At 36.8% G+C, this 11,920-nt stretch overlaps 1 protein-coding gene across 1 annotated transcript; it reads right to left on the reverse strand.

Annotated features, from left to right (window-relative positions):
- Positions 1–422: 422 nt before the first annotated feature.
- On the reverse strand, positions 423–4,910 carry LOC147498750 (exopolygalacturonase-like). The gene is made up of 5 exons (XM_086560669.1): positions 2,963–4,910; positions 2,055–2,375; positions 1,507–1,796; positions 1,111–1,336; positions 423–1,031 (listed from the first exon to the last, which is right to left on the reverse strand). The coding sequence occupies exons 1-5, from the start codon at positions 3,326–3,328 to the stop codon at positions 798–800; spliced, it is 1,437 nt and encodes a 478-aa protein (XP_086416795.1). The 5' UTR covers positions 3,329–4,910; the 3' UTR covers positions 423–797.
- Between the last annotated feature and the right edge of the window lie 7,010 nt (positions 4,911–11,920).

An 11,920-nucleotide genomic window follows, 5' to 3' on the forward strand; every position in this document is an offset into this window, starting at 1 on the left:
TATAAGTTATTGAAGTATGGCCAACTGGTACGAGGTTGGGCTATGTGACTAAAATGTGGAGCCAACTAGAAACATGGTGCGGTTCACTTTCAGAATGACATACTATTAGTGTGCCCCTGAGCTGATGAGCTGAAACTTTTCAGCCACGTTTGTAGATCAAAGAACAAGCAAGGGCTCATCTCTATGCGTGCAATGTGACTCCTTGATGTAGGATTACTAGTCCCTCTATTATTTCATAATTTGTTTTTAGTAATTCAAATTTGTTTTATTTTTTGTGTTAATTATGTTATTGAAATTTTGTTTTCTACCACCGCAAGTGTGTTAGTAATCCCTTGGGGAGGTTGGGTTGCAATGATCACGTGGTGAAAGATTCAAATATGGGCTGATGATACCATTAATCCTAGATCATTCCTACTGCCGTCCCACATAACCACTGCTCATCTGCTCATTCTGAGGTTTTTCCTTGTGGTTTCGGTACTAAGTAAAGATGTCAGTGTCACTTGAGTACCCCAGGTCTTGGGGGTTACCTACCTTACGTTGGACTAACCTTCCTTGCGGCCTGCACCCCTTTGAGCCAGGCACTTTTAGCACTCCCTCAGGGACACCATCTGGTAATAAAACTAGGTCTGCCGTTACTAGTTTGTATAGCATCGAGCTTAAAACTACCTGTTTTTTGTCGTACAAGTCATTGCCCTAGCAATCCTAGCATTCTACAGCAACGGCTTAAAAATAAAAAAGAGAGGGAAGTGTGGGGGCAAAGAATAACTACTCTGATGTCTAAATTCGTACCGATAGGCCTAAGGGGAATCAAAACAAGGGTCTGGCTTTTGCATGCCAAAGTGTGCTACTTTGATATTAGCACAGGTCGATTTTGCAGAGGTGCTGCCATTTGCATAAGTTAGATTGATATCGTCCATCTGAATGTTCTTGCAAGGCACTCTTGGACTGCATAGTAGTTTCACGGCAGAGACAGTTCGAGAGGTGCCCCTAATGTTCTTGTAGTGAATGTTACTTATCTCCACAGATGATATCTGCACAGAAGGTGAGGAGATCAAATACAGTAAGCTAATATAATTTTAATGTGTTAATAAAGCTCGTCAAAGAACTTACATCAGATTCACAAGCATGTCCTGGGCAGTACTTTTGATCTATTATAATGGGATTTGAGACATTGATCATTCTGATATCTTCGAACGTCATATTGTAGGCCTTAATAGCATGTTTTCCAGGCCAAGTTTTAATCCGGACACCGTTGGTTGTGCCATTAATGGTGCAATTCCTCACATGTACTCCCGTAACATCCTTCTCTCTCGAATACTTCCCAAGGCTTCCCACACTGCACGTCACAATAGCTTTGGCTTTATAACGGAGTTATAAAAGAATGAGCTAAGCAGGAATTGTATCGTTGGAAATGGTGATTCGGTGTTTAGGGAAATGAGAAATGTTTTTTCTGGATTTTCAAGCCTAACCAAATATTACATCAACTATATATAACCATTGTGTTACCTGATGCCATGCCCTGGTCCACATCTTAAACCAAAGACGTTGATGTTGGTGCTCCCTTGTCCAATGGAGACACAATCATCACCCACACCAATTATTGAAGAAATTATTTCGATGTTCGAAGATTGACTGATGTGGATGCCGTCTGTGTTTGGACTGTTTCCAGGAGCTGTGATGTTGATGTGACTAACAACTATATTACTACTGTCTAAGAAGTTCATGTGGTATTGTTTACTGTTCAACAAGGTAATATTGCTAACTGTTGCGTTTGAAGCTCTTTGAAATCTTATAATCTGCATACACAATGTTTCCCAATTATTAAAAAGAAATATACATATTAAGTATAAGTATTTTGTGTGTGTAGCGGATGTGGTGCACTGGTGCCTGTCCAGAAGGCTTAATAAGTTAATAACAAAAAAACATAGTTTACCAGAAAACAGAAAACAGGGCAGTGATCCTATGGCTAGATGGTTGCTAAAGTCTAAATCAGCCGCAGATTAGATCAAACTCTTTTTAAAACTAAGAAGTAAAGTAGAAAAAATAATACTTACAGGAGGGTATTGTTTGCATCTATTATTACTTTTACAACCAGGACGTGCCCAAGACGATTTTCCCTGTCCATCTAAAATCCCTGTACCATTCCCAGTGAGACTGAAGTTATTCAGATTCTTGATTATGATCCATGAAGGCTCATCAAAGGCGTGCAGGTCCGAAGGTGCTTTTAGTGTTCCACCAATCTCAATTCTTAGAGGATACATGTTGTAGCAAGGACCTTCAAAGGTGATGGGTTTTACAAAGAATGTTCCCTGGGGAATCAAATATGTTGGTGCTCCATTCCAGTCACAAGCTGCACTCCATGCACTCAGGAATGCCTGAAATTATGAGCAACATCATGTCATTGTGTATATTCTCATTCATAATCAATATGAGTTCTCTGTGTTGATCACTTCTTCTGTTCTATAACTATTCTTATAAATTTTGTCTACCTTGCAAAATTCTTATGTTTCTGTTTAATAAATGTTTCTCCTGCATTTATTTTTCTTTCTTTCCTTAGGTAATGTGCATTAGTAGGTATATGGGACTGGCAAATTTTATAAGAAAATTTTGTCTGACTATTATCATAAATGTTCGGTAAAGTTTCTTTCTCAATAAGGTACTCTGGGAATACATGCGAGGTGCCTGTAGAGAGTGACCTAGTTCCTATAAAGAATGATGAAAAACTTGCACAACTAACAAGCAACTAACAAAGGCACAAAAACATAAACTGAGGTCTAACTGTTGAATCATTTTTGCTCGTACAGGAAAACAGAAACCGAAACAGGACACTAGAACCATTTTTTGGTTTTGAGGACATGAAAAATAACAGATGCTAAAAAACATTTAACCCGAGACGATGAGCAAAACTCTTGATCACTTTGATATAGTGTAAGTGAGGTTGATCCAATATTATATAACTCACCACTTCACTTTCTGTCTTCCCATCTGCAACTGCACCATACTTGGTCACATCAAAGATTTTTCCTAATAAATCAGATTCAGGAGCTGAAGGTGCAGGTCCGGGTGCTGAAGGTTCATAGGGTATACCAGGTGCCAAAGGCGTTTCAGGAATACTAGGTCCGGGTACTGAAGGTGCACCAGGTATACCAGATCCGGGGGGAGGAGACGTTCCTGAAGAACCATTTTCGGGAGAAGGACTCGGGGATCCTCCCCATGAATCTGTTTCAGGATTTGGACTTGGAGCTGGTAAAAATATTGAACAAAATGCCGACTGAATCGTCAAACCTATTAAACAAAGCGCTAATATTTTCCTGCTGAAGTCCCCCATTTTGTTTATCTTAACAGGTAAATTAGTCTAAAATGTCGAAGCCAACACTGGAGCTCGATTTGAGAAAAAAGCTTCTATGTCTTCTTATACTGAAATTCGTTTCATTTTCTTTTATTAAAATCTAGATCTATATGCATCAAATGCTTAACTAGTTTCAAGGAGCTTCAATTTATTTTTTAAAACTCTTTTTTGGTAACCTCCATTTTATACACAGTTATTAAGCATGCTTGTGCTTTAAACTCTGTCATTCTCAGTTCTAAACTGTTCCGATACAATAAGAAAGTAAGAAACCTATATTTCATAGTCTAATTAGTCAAGGATTATGGCGACGACTGTCTTAAATGTACAAATTTAATTGATAACTATAAGGTAAACGCCTTACGGAATTTTAACATTAAAGATTCTGCATTGGAAATTCACTACATTGGATATTTAGAAAATTAAGAATGTTATGTTGGGATAAACCTAAACCCCTTTCTCATTGTGCATCGCCCTGACCTCTGTTCCTACATACTTGATCAAAACAATTTATTTTCTAGAACTGGCATACAAACTTTGTTCAAATGATACAACTTTGTATATATACTTATCCACTATAAGTGAGCCCAACAGTCTACATGCATGTCTGATGTTCCATCGGTACGGAACTCGGTAGTGTGTTGTTCAAAAATGAACCAAAAAACATATCATATCAGAAAATATACATAATTTTCTTTGATGTATGCCCTGCGTTCTGAAAACTAGTCCTAAGTATATATACAAAACTTAGATTGTGTATAGATTGTATATTATATACAATCCATGCTTGCGTACCTTGATTCACATATAAAATGTGATCGAGCAGGCATCCACACATAATTAGGGAGATGCAAGACATACATAATTAAACAAGCTAGGTTGATTAACCTTTTCTAAATTTCCACTATGATACATTTACTATAAAAGGGATACTATAAAAGGGATATTTTTATATTACAAGGGAAATGCGTACACAAGGACAAGTAGTCTAAATCTAGAAAGACCTCGGAAAAAGTTTCTTGTTACGACCATCTAAAACCATCAGGCCACCATACAATTGGGCTGCCTGATATATATCCATAGGCTCTTTCCTAGGCACATTTTTTGCCCCATATTGGACTTGTTGAAACCTAGTTGTAAACAACTCCGCTTCCAACATAGCAAATCCCTCCCTTCCTACTTTCTTTAGGTGTGCCTGTGATGCCATTGATCAGCAAACCACACAGTACGTAATTACTACTAGACCAGAAGAAGTACACTTGTTTTGAGTTACACCAAAGGCAGTGAGGCCTAAGCTGTTTATATAGTTCCCATTTTCTTGCAGACTAAGTTTTTTCCCTGAACTTTTCATAGACGGATAAAATAAGTGATAAGTTTGATTTGCTTTCGGTGGTATCGTTGAATGCATATTCCTCAATTATTATTCATGAAGATTATGTAGGTCTCTCCATATCTGACTATCCTCCTCCTTTTAATTGTATTTGGGAATTGGGACCACGTTTCCAGGTTGCGAGACTTTGTTACTAGTGGATTGTTACTAGTGGACTGGTGGGGATATTTGAGGAGATATATAGCTTTCCCTGTGACTCTTGATGATCAAATCAATAAATTCTAGCTTTTCTATCAGATCAAAAGATTTCTATCAGATATATAGCTGTGGAGGAATTGCTTCACGCTTGTTGACGTCATCTAATGAGGTATCCATGCAGTCACGTGATGTACAAGTGGGAAACACATCATCTCAGATCTCTCCATCTGGTGAGAGGTACACACGCTTACAAAATTTGGATCATGGACGCACCCAAATAGATCAGGTACAAGCTATCCCCATGGACAAGGGTGGAATTTGAGCTGAGGGCTCGGAGCTCGGCTTGGGCTTGGCTCATTTAAGCTCAGCTCGTTTAACTATATGAGCTGAGCTCAAACTCAAATTAAAGATTGTAACAAATGAGCTTGATGAAGCTCGGCTCGTTTAGCTCAAATAGCATATTTATAATATAAAATAACCGAGCGGCTTGGGCTTGGCTTGGGCTTGGCTCATTTAAGCTCAGCTCGAGCTCGCTCGTTTACTATATGAGCCGAGCTTGAGCTCAATTTAAAGCTCGTGTAATTAGCGAGCCGAGCATGAGCACGGTAAAGCTCGACTTGTTTAGCTAGAATTCCACACTTACCCATGGAAACGGCTAACCCAAAAGGTGTTATATTGGGCTAACCAATCATTTCTTTCCCTCAAAGCCCAAAACCTGACCCAAATTTTATCATTAACCTACATACTAGGGGTGACTTCGGATTGGATCGGATCGGATTGACCTCTTTCGAAATTTTTCCAAATATTTTCAGAACCCAATATGCGAGCCAAATCCGATCTAATTTTTTTTCGGAATCAAAATATTTGTCCAAATTCGGAAATTTCGGAATTCTTGGTAAATTTCATAAATCTCTTTACTTTCCACTATTTTTGTAAAAAAAAATTTGACTAAACCAATTTGGAACTTCAAAAAACCAAAACTTTACATGTCAGAAACTAAAAAAGAAAGATTGTAGGAAATGTTCTTATGAAAAGCTAATTTAAGAACCCTACTTACCATGGTGAGGGAGAGAAGTGTTTGAGAGGAGTGGGAGAGAGAGGGAGTGAAGTAGCTACTAAGATTTGTTTAGTTGTTTGTTTTGTTTTGCTAGTGTAGAAAACTAGAAGATGAATGAATGGTCATGAAATCATGATCTTATCAAATGGACAATGGAGTTTTGTTATATTATAAGTACATGGTTTCACAAAAAATCAAAAATAATGCCAGAAATTTCAAATCGGCTACATTTCAGAACTTTTGGATCGGATCGGATTTGAGAGTTATATCTGAATCCGATCCGATTATTTTTCAGAATTTTCAGAAATAAAAAAATCGGTTATCGGACCGTAAAAATAGACCCAAAGCTGGACCAATTTCGGGTTGGAATTCGACAAAATTGGAAATTCGGCAAAATGAGACACCCCTATACCATACGTATGCCCTCCTTACCACACAATAGAAACCACCACCGAACTTAATCAACATTCCCCAAATGCATATCTCAACAAAAAAAATCATCAAAACTCAAACTTTAACCAAAATCAATCAATTTTCCACATCAAGAGGAACAAACTCAAACTGTATCTGAAGGCCCAAATACCAAATCTGGCCGCCATAAAAGCAGGGGGAAAAGAAAACTCAAAGATCAGGATGAAATACCTCCAAAGAAAAGGAAAACTTCGCTTTTTATCAATGAACAGGCATCTGCTTTAGTTTAGACCTCTGTAACACATATACAACTTCCAGCGCACCAAGGTTAAGATCTCGGAAAGAAAGCGCCGTTTAGCTCTAAAGACAATATGGAAGACATAAATGTGGAATTTGTATGGGATATGGTCACCAATCCGGTAGTGAATCAAATATTGCTCTCTCAAGGGGTTGTCCTGCAATCATGTTGGGGGATAGACAACCAACATTCTGTGGAAGAGGTTCCAATTGTGGGTGAAGCTACTCCACAAACCCAAATCATGACTGATGCTATGGAAAAAACATCTGTTGAAGCCAATCCCATTACTATCCCTTTCTCTGTAAATACCAATATGAATGTTGAACTTGAGGCTAATACGGACCAGGCTTTGATCGCATCTTATGCCTCGCATCGGGAGATTCTATCTATTAATGTTGTTCAGGTACCCACCTCACATCATTTCAATATCAATATCCTTCCTCATTCACAATTTTATCTCTGTTAATTACTAATACATCATTCATTTTATTTTATTCTGCTTCTTTGGTTATCTATTAGATACTGTGTTACTTATTATATCTTAAGGTCTAGTCTGTGCATGAATTCCTATTCTACTAACTCCAATCATTATTATTCTACTATTATATTGTTTTTTTTCCTTCACCTCTTATATGGAACAACACAATATAGGATTCATACTTTATAGTACCAAGCATGTTGCTTTTATCCAAAAATTGAATATACTGTGTTACACCAATATGATACAATGGATATATTTGTTTCTTCAGTTGATACTGTCTAGGGATCTTTATGATATGGACTGGTCAAAAGGGGTCCAATTTATTTTTCATGTATCTAATATAGAATGGTTAACAAGAAGATATGATTTTGAACAATGTTGTGTCCTTTGGGTTTGTGTTTGTACCAGAACAGACACCAGTAGTGAATAGATGAAGATTCTCAGCTGGAATTGTAGAGGGTGTGGGAATCCAGCAACCATGAGACATCTTACTAATCTTGTTAATACACATAATCCTAATATTTTGTTTCTTTCAAAAACAAAAGTCACTTCTAATTCTATATCCTACTTTAATCATTTTCTAAATTTCCCCCATTTCTTTGATGTCCCACCGATTAACACAGCTGGGGGTTTGTGCTTAATGTGGAAATCTAGGATTACTCTCTGTGTTCTCACCTTCTCCATCCATCACATCACCACCACTGTACACTTAGGACCCCTCTCCCTTCCTTGGACTGCCTATTTCTTTTATGGCAGTCCATACAAAACATCAAGAAATCAAAGATGAGATTCTATTAGAGCACTTCAAAACATTTCTCCCAATACACCAATTCTCATTATAGGTGATCTTAACATCATACTCTCAGCAGATGAACAAATTGGAGGAAAACCTTTGGAACAAAATGATTGCCAACCGGCTTCTACCATTATTAGAGATTTGGGACTTCTTGATTCAGGTTTTAAAGGGTACCCTTTCACATGGTCTAATAAGAGGATTGCACCTGATAATATTCAAAAGGGTGAACTAGTATTCCCCCCCCCCCTCCCTGCCACTAGATGAGCCAATTAGGATTTCCCCCTTACTAGATGGGGAAATTAGGGTCTCTCCCTAAGTACACACAAAAAAAAAACATCAACTTGGGTTGACTGTGTTTTTTTTTTTGTGTATTTGGGGGGGAGACCCCTAATTTCCCATCTAGGGGTAATGTTCGTTAACCCTATTCAAAAAAGACTGGACAGGGGCCTAAATAATTTAGAATGGAGTCTTCTGTTTCTAGAAACAGTCATTTACCATCTATGAGCGATTAAATCTGATCATACACCTTTTCTCCTCAATACCCATCCATCTTCCCAGGCTTACCCTAAACCTTTCAAGTTTCAAAAAATGTGGATAGAACATCAAGGATACCCACAGATTATCCATAATGCTTGGAATAGAGTCCATCTACACCCAAACTTAAGCTTAAATTGTCCCATTCAGCAACATCTTTCTTCTACAAAAAATAGCTCTCAAAAGGTTGGAACACAACTGTTTTTGGAAATATTTTCCATCAGATTGCAACTCTAGAAAAGAATATCTTATATATACATAAACAAAATTCTACAAAAAATAATGTTGCTTTAGAAAAACAATTACTTTTGGACCTGGACAATCTTCTTCTTTGTGAAGAAATGATATGGAAACAAAAATCAAGGTATAAAGAGATTAGTGAAGGAGATAGGAATACTAAATATTTTCATATTAAAACTTTGAGACATAGGAAATACAATAAGATTGAATGGTTAAAAAATTCAAATGATCAATGGGTAACATCATATAAAGAGATTGGCCAAACCTTAGTCTCACATTTTGAGTCTCTTATTTCTAAACATAGCTTGGACAATTTAACTGCTAATTTGTCTCATATACAAAATCTTTTTTATAGTGTTATCTCCTTAGACAATAATGAGGACATGTTAAAGGTGGTGACTAGTAAAGAAGTAAAGAATATTGTCTTCAGTATTGGGGGACTTAAGTCACCTGGACCTGATGGGTTCCCTGCAATTTTTTATCAATCTTCTTGGGATATTATTGGACCTGATGTTGTTAATATGGTCAAAAATTCTTCAATGATGGACATTCCTTAGAAGATATAGGTCAAACAAACATTGCTCTTATGCAAAATGTTCTAATCCAACCATATGTTCAGATTTCTGACCTATTAGTCTATGTAATCTTTCTTATAAAATTATTTCTAAATTTCTGGCTAATAGATTGAAAGAATACATTGCTCCTTGCATCTCACCTTATCAATGTGCATTTGTACCTAATAGACAAATAACTGATAACATTATTCTGGCTCATGAGATTATTCATACTATGAAGCACACAAGCAAGGGACTTCTGGACTCATGGCTATAAAGATTGACATGTTGAAAGCTTTTGATAGAGTAAATTGGCATGCTCTTCTTTCTATCCTTGACTCTTTAGGACTTGATTCTCACTTGGTCAAACTTGTAAATCTTTGTATATACTCTCCTCATTGTTTTGTTCTTGTGAATGGGTCCCCCTTTGGATATTTCAAATCCAATCAAGGACTAAGACAAGGAGATCCCTTATCCCCAATCCTTTTTATCCTCATTATGGAAGTTCTATCTAGAATTCTTGAAAAGAAAATAGAAGATAACAGTATCCATGGCATCAGCATATCTAGATATAGTAAACTTATATCTCATCTTTTATTTGCCGATGATGCTTTTATTTTATGTAGGGCTAATATGAATGAGGCTGAGGAACTTCCAGAGGCCCTTAATCTTTTTTGTGACATAATAGGACAAGAGATTAACTATGAAAAATCAGGTATTCATTTTAGCAAAAATGTTCACCTTGAACTTGCATCATGCATCATGCATCATGAAATTAAATCTCTAAACATGAGGTCCATTGTCATTGGAGAAAAATATCTTGGCTCACCTTTGTTCCTGGGCCAACCAAAATCACATATTTTTAATGAGAAAAACAAAGGCAAACACAAGAATTACTAGTTGGAAAAGTAAATTACTTTCACAAGCAGCAAGAACTGTTCTGATTAAATCTATATCCTCTGCCATCCCTTCTTTTCACATGTCCACTTTCATGCTACCATCTCACATTACATCCATTATTAATGGGCTACGGAGAGACTTTTGGTGGGGTACAAACAAGGGTAAAACTCATCCCCTTTATCTCAAAAGTTGGAGATTCATTTGCTAATCTAAAAAATCAGGGGGTTTGGGTATAAGAGCTATGTCTATTAATAATCATGCACATATGAGTAGAATTGTTTGGCAGGTTATAACTAATCCCAATTCCTTCCTCTGCCAGCAACTGAAAGGTAAGTATTTCCACAATACTAATGTTGTTCATTCTACTGTAAAACATGGAGCATCTTGGTTTTGGTATGGGCTTCAAAAATATATTAAATCTATTATGGTTAACTCTATTTGGAAAATAGGCTTAGGTTTGATTATTGACATATGGAAAGATCCTTGGATCCCAGGCATACATGAAGGAAAAGTTCCTACTTCAAACATTATTAATCCGTCTTATAATACTGTTTCTGACCTTATAAATCCTTGTACTCGAACTTGGAAAGTGGATATTCTTAATCAGCTTTTTGACACTAATAGTAGCATGCAGATACAGAATATTTTCCTATCTAGAAGACATTTACAAGATACTCATAAGTGGAATAATACTAGGAAAGGTGAACATAGTGTAAAATCTATGTATCGTGTTCTTAGTGATCAATCTCACATGCCTCCAAACATAACAAATCTTTGTTTTTGGCAAAATGATAACCAGCCTAGAGCTGCTCTCTTTGCGTTGAAGTGTTATAACAATATGATCTATACTAGAGACCATCTAACCCAAATCATTTATGTTCCTGTGTCTGTTATGTGGTTTGAATGTTGAAACCATACATCACTTGCTTCTGAGTTGTTCCTTCACACAGTCTCTATGGTATGTTACTCCTTGGCAGTTCAAACTAACTCATTTTGAGCATTTCCAAGTTACTTTATGGATTGATATGTGGTTCAATCCACCAAAACACTGGCCAATAGAAAAAAAAAAAAAAAAAAACAAATGGAAGAAATTATGTTTATTTTTTTACTGGGCAATTTGGTTCAAAAGATGTGATGTATATCATAAAAATAGGAAACCTTGTTTCTTTAAACTAAATATTCAGTTAAATAAATTTTTTGAAGGAGAAAAAGAAAATACTAACTTGCAGGTTCAGCATCAGCAGGAGTCAAGCCATACCAATTGGACACCACCTTACAGAAATTGTTTTAAGCTTAATGTGGATGCAAGCTTTACAAAACTTGATTTGACTGCTACTTATGGGTTTGTGCTAAGAGATTCAAGGGGATTCTTTATTGGTGCAGGAGCATTCAGAGATAGAGCTACCAATTCAAAGCAGGCAGAGTGCAAAGGACTACTTAAAGCCTTGGAATGGTGCAAGCAGTTCAACTGCCCATAACTAAATGTGGAGATAGACGCTCAAGCCGATATTAACTACCTAAAGTAGCTTCATTCTAGTCTCTCCTAGAACTCTATGTTAATATTACATGATGCACTAAGTATTATGTCCACTTTTGGGTCTGTTTCATGCAACTGGGTACCTAAAACTGCTAACAAGGCAGCACACCAGATTGCATTTTTTGGTCCTTCTCTCTCTAACTTTGTGGAATGGTTAGTAACACTTCAACCATGGCTTATGGACACACTTGAAAAGGAGAGATCCAATGTAATCTTTGACATGTACATGTTCTAATAT

Source organism: Coptis chinensis, chromosome 5 (assembly GCF_015680905.1).
Source record: "Coptis chinensis isolate HL-2020 chromosome 5, ASM1568090v1, whole genome shotgun sequence".
Lineage (NCBI taxonomy): Eukaryota > Viridiplantae > Streptophyta > Magnoliopsida > Ranunculales > Ranunculaceae > Coptis > Coptis chinensis.